General features: G+C 42.8%; 1 protein-coding gene across 3 annotated transcripts in view; it reads left to right on the top strand.

Annotated features, from left to right (window-relative positions):
* cemip (cell migration inducing hyaluronidase 1) overlaps positions 1 to 14085 on the top strand; it is a 259435-nt gene that overhangs the window by 179866 nt on the left and 65484 nt on the right. For all 3 annotated transcript variants that reach the window (XM_075451606.1, XM_075452951.1, XM_075452260.1), the window contains exons 18-21: positions 7513 to 7644; positions 8014 to 8049; positions 10148 to 10303; positions 11287 to 11467. In XM_075451606.1, coding sequence (XP_075307721.1) covers positions 7513 to 7644; positions 8014 to 8049; positions 10148 to 10303; positions 11287 to 11467 — 505 coding nt within the window. The remainder of the gene's footprint in view (positions 1 to 7512; positions 7645 to 8013; positions 8050 to 10147; positions 10304 to 11286; positions 11468 to 14085) is intronic.

Genomic DNA, 14085 nt, shown 5'->3' with positions numbered 1-14085 from the left:
CTCCTCTGCCTCCGTTAGAGGTGGGGGTGCTGGGCACCACCCGTTTTACGGGCATCTGCCTTCTTTCTGTTGGCTCAGTAGAAGTCTGTGTTAGTTTAATAGGCTTAATTATTTAACAGAACATGATATAGATGAGAAGACATTTATGTGTGTGAAAACAGCATTATGTTGGGGATAAAATAACTTCACAGTGAAATAGCCACTTAATATTTACTTTACAGTGTAAAACATGATCAAAATGAGGTACCTCCATGCCGAGGTCTCACCTGTTTGAACATTGGGCCTCATGCAAGAACCGTTCGTACGCACAGATTTGTTCTTCAGTCGTGCGTACGAGTGATTTAAGAGAATTTGCGCATTCACCAATCTTTTCGTATTTTACGTTTTCTTTCAGGTACGAACAGAATTTACGAGTGATCCAGAGCTGTCGTAGGAGTTTCCTAAAATAGTCCGCTGTTATTCCAATCAAGTTTGCTTGACTAATGGATTGTATATTTAATTACTTTGAAGCAAACATGAATAAATACATACATTATACCCCATAATGATGCTGACATTATTCTGTTTGACTTAAATTATGCACTAATTGAAGGTTCATTTGAATCTGTATATAACAAGGTCAATGTGAAGCATAGCCAGCGGCTGACTTGCTACTTTTGGATGCCTTTGTCATGGGACTATGTTTTAGGTCATGTTTGGTTTTTAGATCATGTCATAGTCATGTCTTAGTTTAGTTTTTAGTTTTCCCATGTTTTAGTTTCCCTGCACTTAGTTCATTCACTGCACCTGTGTTTTCCCCATCAGCTGCACTCTATCCCTAATCACCCTCCACAGTATTTAGTTTCCAGGTCCCCTCATTGTTTTGTGAGATCCTTACCCATCAACATCCTCCATGCCATGCCACGACCCAGTTAAGTGTTTTTTCTCCATGCTATGCCAAGTGTTTTGTTTTGTTTTGTTAAATAATTATTCCATAGTTTAGGTTTTTTGAATCCGGCTCAGCCGCGCTTTTTGTTTGAACTTTGTTTTTGTAAATAAATCAAGTTTGCTTTTTATTTTAATTTCCGCATCTGCGTCCTTTCTCACCCACCCAAACTGACAGCCTTAGTGCGTCAGGCTCTTGAAGAGAACGTGTAGATATCTTTGTGGAGACAGACGAATGGCTGACATTGCGATTAAGATTCCCAAGGACTGTGCTGCTGCAAATATGCAGCTTGCTGGAGCCACAACTCCAGAGAGAAACACGCCGATCAAACCCAATTCCACCACGCATCCAGGTCCTCACCACCCTTGGATTTTTGGCCACTGGAACCTTTCAGAGGGAGATTGGAGACAGATCGGGGGTGTCCCAGTCCTCTGTGAGTCGTGCGCTCCCCTTGGTCATCAAAACTCTCATCAGTTTATCACCCATGGTACATCAGATTCCCATACACCGCTGTCCAACAAGTACAGAATAAGAGGGACTTTCATGCCTTGGCTGGACTGCCAAAAATAATGGGAGCACGAGACACATATACGCATCAAAGCACCCGTGCTGTTGTGGAGCGCACTGAGCTGAAGGCCAGGTGGGTGTGTCTCCATACAGCGGGGGACAAACTGCTCTATAGCCCAGAGAAGGCATGCCAGATTTGCACAATATTGCCATGAACGAGGGTCTCCCACTACCTGAACCAGCCCAGGCAGACCAAGGTGTGGTGCCAGAAGACCCCCCTCATGGACCGCCCCATCAAAGAGCCATCATGATGAGGCAACAACTGATTGCACGGCTTTAGTTGAAGTCATCGAGCGCCTGCCCATGGCGAGACGTTTTTTTTTTAAAGCCATTTTCATATCAAACCATTTATTTTTTATTTTGGTGACATTACGAACTACAGGTGACACGGGAGATTGGATATAGGTCTATAATGAGCCAACACCTCTGAATCAAGAGTAGGTTTTTTAAGTAAAGGTTTAATTACAGCAACCTTAAAAGTCTGAGGTACATATCCTGTCAACAAAGACAGATTGATCAAATCCAATATGGAAGTGTCAATTAATGGGAAAACCTCCTTGAACAGTCTGGTTTGGATTGGGTCTAAAACACAAGTTGATGGTTTAGAAGAGACTATTGCTGTTGTTAGCTCGGAGAGATCAACTGGACAGAAGCCGTCTAAATACAAATCAGGTTCTAAAGATACTTCTAAAGCTGCTGTACTTGATGATACATCACTGATAAATCATATTTATCTGATAGATTTCAGTTTGTTCTTGTAAATGAAGAATCTTCCTCACACACCAGAGTAAGTCATGGAGTTCCCCAGGGTTCTGTGCTTGGACCGATTCTTTTTACTTTATACATGCTTCCATTAGGTAACATTATTAGACAGCATGGCATAAATTTCCATTGCTATGCTGATGATACTCAGCTGTACTTATCTATAAAACCAGATGAAACCAATAGGTTGGTCAGACTACAAGCATGTCTTAAAGACATAAAGACCTGGATGACTCAGAACTGTCTGCTGCTAAATTCAGACAAAACTGAAGTCGTTATCTTTGGACCTGAGCGTTTCAGGGAGAAATTGTCTAGCTATATAGTTACTCTAGATGGTATTTCCTTGGCTTCTAGTTCTACAGTGAGGAACCTTGGAGTTATTTTTGACCAGAACTTATCATTTGACTCGCATATAAAACAGGTTTCTAGGACTGCCTTCTTTCACCTTCGTAATATTGTTAAAATCAGGAACATCTTGTCTCAGAGTGATGCAGAAAAACTAATTCATGCATTTGTTACTTCAAGATTGGACTACTGTAATTCTTTATTATTGGGCTGTCCCACATATTCTCTGAAAAGCCTTCAGTTGATCCAAAATGCTGCAGCCAGAGTTTTGACGAGAACTAACAGGAGAGATCATATTTCTCCAGTTTTAGCTTCTCTTCATTGGCTCCCTGTTAAATTCAGAATAGAATTTAAGATTCTTCTCCTCACATATAAAGCTCTTAATGACCGAGCTCCATCATATCTTAAAGATCTCATTGTAAGATATTTTCCTAACAGAGCACTTCGTTCCCAAACTGCAGGTTTACTTGAGGTTCCCAGAGTTTCTAAAAGTAGAATGGGAGGCAGAGCCTTCAGTTATCAGGCCCCTCAATTGTGGAATAAGCTGCCAGTAAATGTCCGGGAAGCAGACACCCTTTCCACTTTTAAGACCAGGCTTAAAACTTTCCTTTTTGATAAAGCTTATAGTTAGGGATGGCTCAGGTGATCCTGAAACATCCCATAGTTAAGCTGCTATAGGCCTAGACTGCTGGGGGGCCTCATCTGACACACCTTTCCTCACTTTACTCTCTTTATGTATATGTGATATTATTGTGGTCATTAACTCGTGTTTCCCTGTTCCAACAGATATCCTTTGAATGGTGTTACAGTGCCGCCGTCGCGGTGCCCCCCCCCCCCCCCCCCCCCCCCCCCCTTTTTCTGTCTTCTCAAACCCCAGCTGGTCGAGGCGGATGGCCACCCTTCCTGAGTCTGGTTCTGCCAGAGGTTTCTTCCTGTTAAAAGGGAGTCGTTTCTCTCCACAGTCGCCTCAGGCACGCCACTCAGGCCGGGAGATTGGACCGAAAAACAAAAAGTTTTCAGTGCAATCTGTTGCTTTTCTTAGCTAGGAAATTGTTTTTGAATTGGCTCTATATGAACGAATTGGATTATTTTATGAATTATGATTATTATTAATTAATTGAATTCCAATTGGCTTGAATTTGACTTACTATCTAAGTGCCTTGAGATGACATTTGTTGTATTTGGCGCTATATAAATAAAAATGAATTGAATTGAATTGAATTGAATTGATAATAGTGGGAAGGACTCCATCAATCTTCTCTCTAATAGAAACAATTTTATTAATAAAGAAGCTCATGAAATCATCACTGCTGAGAGTTAAAGGAATACCTGGCTCAGCAGAGCTCGGACTCTTAGTCAGACTGGCTACAGCGCTGAAGAGAAACCTGGGATTATTCTTATTCTCTTCTATCAATGATGAATAATAAGCAGTTCTAGCTTTACGAAGGGCTTTCTTATACGTTATTAAACTATCTTTCCAGACTAATTGAGACTCTTCTAAATTAGAGGAACGCCACTGTCTCTCCAGCTTTCTTGCAGTCTGCTTTAAAGCACGCAGCTGTGAATTATACCAAGGAGCCAACCTCTTCTGACTGATTACCTTCCTTTTCAGAGGGGCAACATTGTCCAGTGCTGTACGCATTGAAACTATAGTGCTGTCAACAAGAGAGTCAAGTGCTGCTGGAGTAAAGTTTAGGTAGTCGTCCTCTGTCATATCTGCACATGGCAGTGAAGAAAAGGATGATGGAATTAATTCTTTAAATCTGGTTACAGCATCCTCTGATAGACACCTTCTATACGTAAATTTCTTCTCAGAAACTGTATAGTCAAGTAATGTAAACTCAAAGGTTATCAGAAAATGGTCAGATAAGACAGAGTTATGAGGGAACACTGTTAACTGTTCACTCTCAATGCCATAAGTCAGCACAAGATCAAGGGTGTGATTAAGGCAGTGAGTCGGTCTGTGAACACTCTGAGAAAATCCAATAGAGTCTAATATAGAATTAAAGTTCATATTCAGGCTGTCATTTTCAACATCTACATGAATATTAAAGTCACCCACTACAATGACTTTATCTGTACTCAGCACTAACTGGGATAAAAACTCTGAGAATTCAGACAGAAACTCAGAATAAGGGCCAGGTGGACGATACACAACAACAAACACAAGAGGTTTCTGGGATTTCCACTTTGCGTGGGAAAAACTGAGAATCAGAGATTCAAAAGAGCTCAAACTAATCTTGGGTCTGGGACTGATTAGTAACCCTGATCTGAAAATAGCTGCCACTCCTCCTCCTCTGCCTGTGGTTCGAGGAACGTGAACATTTAAACAGTCAGAGGGAGTTGCTTCATTAATGCTAACATGATCCTCCTGCTGCAGCCAGGTTTCTGTAAGACAAAATATATCAATATGATGATCACAAATCAACTCATTCACTAACAGAGACTTCGAAAGGAGAGATCTGATATTCAGCAGACCACATTTATGTTTTTGTTCAGTTAAAGTTTTTGTTTTAATTTTATTTTGCACAAGAGGATTTGCTCCTTTTGTGTTAATTGATTGGGTGGGTAGCAGCAGGTGGGAAGCTGCAGAGAAGTGTGTAAGACTACAACTCTGCATCCTGGTCTGAACCCTGGGTTGTCATGTTTTAGGGTGGCAAATAAATTCATCCATATTTCTAGAAATGAGAGCTGCTCCTTTCAAAGTGGGATGGATGCCGTCTCTCCTCATCAGACCAGGTTTTCTCCAGAAAGATTGCCAATTATCTATGTAGCCCACGTTGTTTGCTGGACACCATCTAGACAACCAGCGATTGTAGGACGACATGCGGCTAAACATGTCATCACTGGTCAGATTTGGCAGGGGTCCAGAGAAAACTACGGAGTCCGACATTGTTTTGGCAAAATTACACACCGATGCAACATTAATTTTAGTGACCTCCGATTGGCGTAACCGGGTGTCATTAACGCCGACGTGAATAACTATTTTACCATATTTACGTTTATCCTTAGCCAGCAGTTTTAAATAGGATTCTATGTCGCCCGCTCTGGCCCCTGGAATGCATTTGACTATGGGCGCTGGTGTCTCTAATGCCACGTTTCTGACTATAGAGCTGCCAATTACCAGGGTTTTTTCCTCAGCGGGTGTGTCGCTGAGTGGGGAAAATCTGTTAGAAGCGTGGACAGGTCGATGGTGAACAACGGGCTTGACTTTAGAGCTATGCCTCTTCCTGACAGTCACCCAGCCACGTTGTAATCCTGGCTGCTCAGGTTCTGCTAGGGGGAGGCTAATTGAGCTAGCTACGCTAGGTGGCTCCACACTGGCTAAAGGGACCTGGCTCGCTATCAGTTGATTTTCAACAGTGCAGAGCCGAGCTTCCAATTCAGATAACCTCGCCTCCAAAACTACAAAAAGACTACATTTGTTACATGTACCATTATCGCTAAAGGAGGCAGAGGAGTAACTAAACATCTGACAAACGGAGCAGGTGAAAGCAGGAGAAGGAGGAAGAGAACCGGTAGCCATGCTACGCTAGAGAACCAGACACACCGTTAAAAAGTGAGAATAAAGATTAAAGATCTGTAGGAGTGTGTTAGAACAGAACGGTAAGCTATAGAGTTTAACTATGCAAAATTGTGTAAGTTATAGATAGAAATAAAGTGATTATCAGTAGTCCAAGCGGAGCAAGAAATTCCACAGTACACAAGCAAGGTAACAGGAAGTGATGCAATACGTCTTACCGCAAAGCAAAGCGTCACAGCGTGTTATTTTCTCATACAAGGTAATTTAAAGAGGTTTATGAGGTTCACTCAATACTTCCTGGCACAGGAGCGAGGAAGCACAGCTCCTAATATGGTATAATTTTGGGCGTGGAGTATGCAAATCTACTATCCTCGTGCACGTGCACTTACGCACGAGTGGGATTCATCATTTACGCAGGTCGTTTACACACTTTTTCCGAAGTTAAGAGCGTTTGTTGAATCTGACGTGGCGTGTTCGTACAAGACCTTACGAAAAAAGTGAGAGAAATTTAGAATAAAAATACGAAAATGTTCTTGCATGAGGCCCAATGTTTTTATATTTCATCTTAAGCTGCTGCCAAGTGCGCTTCTCCCCCGTGAGATTGCACCTAAATGAAATAAATGAATGGGCTACCAATCAAGCAGTTTTCCCTGTAATATTATTGTGATTGCAAAGGACTACATTTAAACTTCCGCTTCCGCCTCTGCTGCTGCAACGGTGTTGCACTTATTTCTAAAAATGTGTTGAAACTTGCCGTATGAGCGCATTAAGATTTCCAATTTGATGTTGGTGAAAAACGTAGCCCCTCCTCTTCCCCGTTGCCATGGTGACTCGTTGAATCGGGGCTCCATTGATGCTGGCTTTTTATAGTTGTAGTGCACGCGCTAAACTCAAGGTGAACCTACTCAGAGCTGATTAAACTCACTCAAATCAGCGTTTCTGGAACCGAAAACTCAGAGTTTTCTATCTCAGAGTAGATCAACTCAGAGTTCAGGAACAGACTCAGAGTTTAATGAACCTGCTTTGTGAAACAGACCCCAGGTCTTAAAATGAGGTAAATCCAACCTAAGATGGACAACAACACATGACGTGTTATAATGTGCCATTATTTATTGAGACAAAATGCAGAAGCAGTTTGTGAAAAAGTCCAAGCTTGCATTTTTATGTGAATTAAGAGGGTAAGTAGCAAATAGGTGCCACGAATCAAATGCATTGTTTATCATGTGATATGTTGTTCATCTGAGGTAGCATTTATCACATTTTAAGACCTGGGCAGGACCAGATGCTTTTTCTAATAAGTCCTGTGAAGTAAAACCTTTGAAATGAAAGTGGGTTTCTAGTCTTTTTCACACAATTGTCCAACACTGTCTAACTTCACTCCATTGTTTAGATATAGTCCACACCAGGATGCAGACCCTTTCAAACCCAGAGTTCCTGCTCTCATTCACCACTTTGTAGCCTACAAAAACCAGGACCATGGCGCCTGGCTGAGAGGAGGAGATGTCTGGCTGGATGACTGCCAGTGAGTACGACATGAATGGATCCAAACCTCAGCAATATGTTGACCATTTACATAAATCAGTGATTGTAGGTTTATTAGAATGTTAGCTTATAGTACAGTGTTACACAGTCACAATAAGAGAAGGTGTCTTGAAAAACCGTGTCACCACAACATAAATGATTACATCTAAGGAGGTTTTAAGAATAGAGTATGGTAAAGTTTTAGGTTCAAGTTTAGAGTAAGTAAGTAATTGTTATGGGAACTCTGTGAGAAAAGAGATCAAGTCAATGTATTGTCCTCTGAAGTCATGGTTACTTGATAATGTGCATGTGCTCTCTGGAGGCATTGGACTCTTGTCGCACTTATATTAACTACTCCAATCTTTCATAGATTTGCTGATAATGGCATTGGCCTCACACTTGCAAGGTAAGACTCCTCATCTATTAAACCCTATTTATAATTGTATGGACAGACATTCAGTTAAATTCAGTTCATTTAATCTCAAGTGGGAAAAACACTTGCCCCTGTCCAACAGCTCATACTTTACATAGAAAGCTACATGCTTGTCATCTCAAAGAGCCAAGCTTAACATGATGCAACAGGTAACATTTGCTCTGCTCGCTAACATTATTGGGCTCAAGGGGCTGCAGTCGTTCAACAGAATAAATAAACTCAACCAAGTGAAAATGGTAAATGAACTGTCCTTATACATGCCACATACACCCGTTAACACACACGTCTTAGTCCATTTAGGCCCCTTTTCCACTATGCAGTCTGGTACGGGTCGGTTCAGAACGGTTCTCTTATTTCAGTGTTTCCACTCCCACCAAAGCGTACCGGTCCCATGGAACCCGTTCCCATGTCTGTAACCCTTCTGCTTGAGGTACCCAGCACACAGGACCGGTTCCAGGCTCTGCTCTCCGGTGTTGGTGAGGAGGCTGTGCAGGGGGAGCTCGATGGCGCTGTGCCAAACCAAAAAGTTTTCCAGCTGATTGCAGCAGAAATGTCAGAGAGTGGTTTCAACCGGTCCGTGAGCCGGTGTGGCATTAAGCTGAAGAAGCTTCGGAGCGATCGACGTAGTGACGCTTCGGCACGCACTCCGCCCACCCCTGAGGGTCCCCAAAGAGACCCGACCCGACCCGTACCGTCCCGATACGAAGTGACCCGAACCGTACTGACAGTGGAAACGAGGCTTAGGCTGGGGAAACGGGTAGTTGAACCTGTATTCCTATTGGTAGGCAACTGCTCTTCTTCCTGAGCTGCAGCCCCCCCAAAGAGTTCTGAGTGGTTCCGGTGAAATTCCATGTCAGTTGCTCCAAGTAGGCCAACCTAAAAAGCACAAATTCCCCCATCATGTGATTGAAATCACAAGCAGAACATGAACAGTGGTGACCAGCAGGAAGATGTTCAGTAGAAGCAGACCCAATTTGTGCCAAATTAAAAGACCCAAAGCTTTTGATATGCGTCATTTTGTCACAGCTGACCAAAGTTTCTTTCTTACTTGGAAGAACCTTGCAACCTATGTAAGCAGTCTAATCAATGCAGAAAATTGTCCAAAATGAAGATAACTGTATAAGAATGGGGCCACTGCTACTGCTTCAATCCAACCAGTCATGCTGTTGGCAGCTGTCAGCAGACCCTCACTCCTTATGGCTGCCCACCACAGTACTGCCAGTGCAGCCAGGTGATTAAACCCAGAAATCAATGGATGGAGATGTTTAGGGCCCCAGCTGCAGGGGACATCCCATGGTGGAGCACCCATCCCCTACTTTGCTCTCTCTTTGTCTCTGTGTGTGTGTCCTTTCTCAGTGGTTGGAGCTTCTGCCCCTGCAGGTACCTGTGGCTCTGCAGCTGCAGGTCTCTGCTCTGCACTTACTGCCTGCTCTTTGTTTGTTTGTGTGTTTGTTGTTGTCTTTCTTTCCCTGAATTGATGGAGGCAGATGTTGTCCTTCCTGAGTCGGGTTGCGTAGGAGAGTTCTTCCTTTTTTTATCCTATAAAATGTATACAATATAAATAAATTTGAGTTTAACTGAACTGGAAAATAAAAAAAATAAATAAATAAGGTTAAAAAAAAGGTCAACAGCCTCATCCTCAATTCTTGGTGTGCTTGTAAACACAGCGGCCTCCACTGCGCACTTCTTTAATCATGTCACTGTGAGCTCTAACCATGCAGCATTCCTCAGTATTTCTGGCTGTGACCACACATTTCCTGGGGAAAGTGGAAAAAGACAGGAACTGACTCTCAGACATTTTCTGGAGTTCATGCTTGAAAACATCTGTAGGCATAACACAGAAATGGCACGGAAACTGTATACAAATCCATAACCCATGCATATGTTTTGTGCTAGATGCTTTAACATATATTCAGTCTCAGATGTTGGTTTCATTTTCTCATTATGAAGATGCAGTTTTTCATAGTTTTTAAAATGTCTGATTAAAGAGAATCTTATGTGGGGTCAATGAACCAGTTTTATGGTGTTGATGCAATATGTACTATTAAAGTCTACTCATGTGTGTGTGCAGTGGAGGGACCTTTCCAGATGATGATGGCTCCCGACAGCAGGTGAAGAACTCTTTGTTTGTGGGTGAAAGTGACAATCGTGGAATGCCTCTCCCAGACAACAGGAATTGGGGCCCCGGAGGGCCTGACCTCACTGCCAGGACTCTGCCACGTGGCATGTGAGTGGAAATCCTCCAGCTCATCATTTTGTTTTAACCACTACAAACTACCATTGTATCAGTCAGTAGAAGCCTCTCTCAAATAAGTGTAATGTTGCCTTTGACATTTTATTTAGTTTCAAACAAACTTCTTTCACTGTGTCATTATATATTAGGTATTGGGTATTGTGTGTAGAATTTTGAGGTAAAAGATGAATGGAATCTGTTTGGGAATGAGGCTGTAACACAGGATATTGTGGAAAAAGTGGAGCGCTGTGAATACTTTCTGGATGCTCTGTATATTTTCATCTTAATTCAACTGTAGGATATGAAAAAGGCTTCAGTGTCATAGTGTTGGAAGATGCTGACTGTGTGTTGATGAGCAGTGGAGATGTGCTATTTATATACCCTTAAAAGTTTTTTATTGATGTTATCTGTTACAAATGCAGTCACTTTCATAAAGACTGAGAACATTTGACAGCTATTCATCGGGTCAGATAACCCAAAGAAAGGAGTATCAGCTTAAAAGAGGTGGGTGAGTTTAGAGGCAGACTTGGCATGGCCCGGGTCCAGAATACAGATGGACAGAACGTCTTTTTACTGAGTCCTCTTTCGTGTGGAAAGAGTCAAATCCACAGAAGCCCTGTCAGTCTGGATGCTTAATGTTTAGCCTGAAGTTCTTTAATGGAACATCAATACGCAAGTTCTCCCACATTGTGCAGTGCTGAACATTTCATGGAGGTCAATGGGTCAAGAAGATTTTCAATAGCTCCCATAGCAAAGACTCACCATGGCAGAATATGAATGTAGCTGGAAGACTGTTCTTGTTTTCACTTTACTGTCACTGTCTGATCCTGTCAGTGTCAGACACAATGGTCACATGGTCCATGCTCCTATGTAAAAGTAGGCTGCTGTATCCAACTGCTTCAAAACAAATAATGAGGAAAGGTGGAACTACATTTTGTGGCTGATGGGTTGCTGTATATAAATTTGTTTTACTGCAGGGATTTTCCTATCCGAGGCATGCAGATCTATGATGGGCCAGTCAATGTGCAGAACTGTACATTTCGGAAATACACAGCGCTGGATGGACGACACACCAGTGCTTTTGGCTTCAGGCTCAACAACTCATGGCAGAGCTGCCCTAATAATAATGTCACTGACATCAGCTTTGATCGTGTCCCAGTAAGTCAGTCTCTCTGTCAAATCTTATAAAAAACATCAGGAACCAAATGCATGCAGCTCGCTGACCCCAACAGTCTGAATTACAGGCACCTCAGACCTCAGCCTTCTAAAAGCTGAGGGTTTCTGGAAAAGTTTAAACTATGCATTAAAACCTTTTTCTTCTCAGCCTGTTAAGATCCTTGAAACAAATGAAAAACATCAGAGGTTAAACCTTCAGATTTTTTATTTAATCAGTATTTAATTCATCATGTCATGAAAATGATGATGTAATGCTCAAATCACATCAGTCTGCAAAGATTAAAATTTGCACACATTGGTCCTCATGCAAGAACATTTTCATATTTTGCCGATTCCTCCTCTACAACATCCAGAGGATTCGCCCCTTCCTCACCAACAAGGCAGCACATGTGCTCATCCAGGCTCTGGTTATCTCCCGCCTGGACTACTGCAACTCGCTCCTTGCTGGCGCCCCGGCTTCTGCCATCAGACCTCTGGAGCTGGTTCAGAAAGCTGCTGCTCGTCTGGTGTTCAACCTCCCCAAGTTCTCCCACACCTCTCCCCTTCTCCGCTCTCTACACTGGCTCCCTGTAGCTGCTCGCATCCAGTTTAAGACTCTGGTGCTGGCCTACAGGGCAGTGGAAGGAGCAGCTCCTTCATACCTCCAGGCTATGGTCAAGCCCTACACCCCCGCCCGACCACTTCGCTCTGCGGCCTCCAGGCGGCCGGCTGCCCCGTCACTCAGGGGTCCCTGCGCACCATCCACACGGTCACGGCTTTTCTCTGTTCTGGCACCCCGATGGTGGAACGATCTCCGACTGATGTCAGGACAGCTGAGTCACTGCCCATCTTTGGCTGCAGGCTGAAAACCCATCTCCTCAGGAAACACTACCCTGATCCGCCCTCTTAGGACATCACCTGCTCCGTCCCAGCTCCTTACGCACTTATTTGTTTCCTAAATTGTCTTTGTTTTCTAAATTGTCTTCCCATCTGTCTCGGTACCTAACTTACCACACTTACTCTAGCACTAGTTATGCTCTTAGCTGTTTGGTTTTGGAAGGAAATGCACTTTCTTGTGACCTGAAGTTCTTTTGCCTACCGATGTTGAACGCACTTATTGTAAGTTGCTTTGGATAAAAGCGTCTGCAAAATGACCGTAATGTAATGTATTTTTATTCTAAATTTTCTCTGCCTGGGCTGGTTCAGGTAGTGGGAGACCCTCGTTCATGGCAATATTGTGCAAATCTGGCATGCCTTCTCTGGGCTATAGAGCAGTTTGTCCCCCGCTGTATGGAGACACACCCACCTGGCCTTCAGCTCAGTGCGCTCCACGACAGCACGGGTGCTTTGATGCGTATATGTGTCTCGTGCTCCCATTATGTTTGGCAGTCTAGCCAAGGCATGAAAGTCCCTCTTAATCTGTACTTGTTGGAGAGCGGTATATGGGAATTTGATGTACCATGGGTGATAAACTGATGAGAGTTTTGATGACCAAGGGGAGCGCACGACTCAGAGAGGACTGGGACACCCCCGATCTGTCTCCAATCTCCCTCTGAAAGGTTCCAGTGGCCAAAAATCCAAGGGTGGTGAGGACCTGGACGTGTGGTGGATTTGGGTTTGATCGGCGTGTTTCTCTCTGGAGTTGTAGCTCCAGCAAGCTGCATATTTGCAGCAGCACAGTCCTTGGGAATCTAAATCGCGATGTCAGCCATTTGTCTGTCTCTACACGGTCTCAGAGCACACATGCACTAAGGCATCCAAAAGTAGCAAGTCAGCCGCTGGTTACGCTTCCCATTGACCTTGTTATATCCAGAGTCAAATGAACCTTCAATTAGTGCATAATTTAAGTCAAACAGAATAATGTCAGCATCATTATGGGGTATAATGTATATTTATTCATGATTGCCTCAAAGTAATTAAATATACAATCCATTAGTCAAGCAAACTTGATTGGAATAACAGCGGAGTATTTTAGGAAACTCCTACGACAGGTCTGGATCACTCGTAAATTCTGTTCGTACCTGAAAGAAAACGTAAAATACGAAAAGATTGGTGAATGCGCAAATTCTCTTAAATCACTCGTACGCACGATTTAAGAACAAATCTGTGCGTACGAACGGTTCTTGCATGAGGCCCAATGTATCAGGTCTAATTAAATGGAAATAGAACACTATTTTACATTTTCTGTACCCACTTAATCCTACTCAGGGTTGGGGGGGGCTGGAGCCTAACCCAGCTGTCATTGGGTGCTAACCACCACACCACCGTACAGCCCTATTTAACATTTCACAAGGCTCCCTATGTTACACACAATGTTTACCTGTCCCCACACTTTTAAAGCACTCATAATTTAATAAGTAATGATAATTAGAGGGCTAGCTGGTAGCATTTGCCAAATGCTCATTTTACAATGCACATAATCAGTGGTGAATTGCACACAATTATAATGCTATTTTTTTTTGTTCAAGGCAGACTAATGTTTCATATGGAAGACCAATGAAACACATATGAAAAGATTAGATTAAAGAAAATCTTTTTTACGTAGCCTATATCTTTTTCAAGATTTTAATCAGAGAGCCCAAAGTCCAAAATAGACAATGAAAAAATGTGGAAAAACTACA

This window comes from Odontesthes bonariensis, chromosome 1 (genome assembly GCF_027942865.1).
Source record: "Odontesthes bonariensis isolate fOdoBon6 chromosome 1, fOdoBon6.hap1, whole genome shotgun sequence".
Lineage (NCBI taxonomy): Eukaryota > Metazoa > Chordata > Actinopteri > Atheriniformes > Atherinopsidae > Odontesthes > Odontesthes bonariensis.
This window is presented reverse-complemented; position numbering and strand designations above follow the sequence as displayed.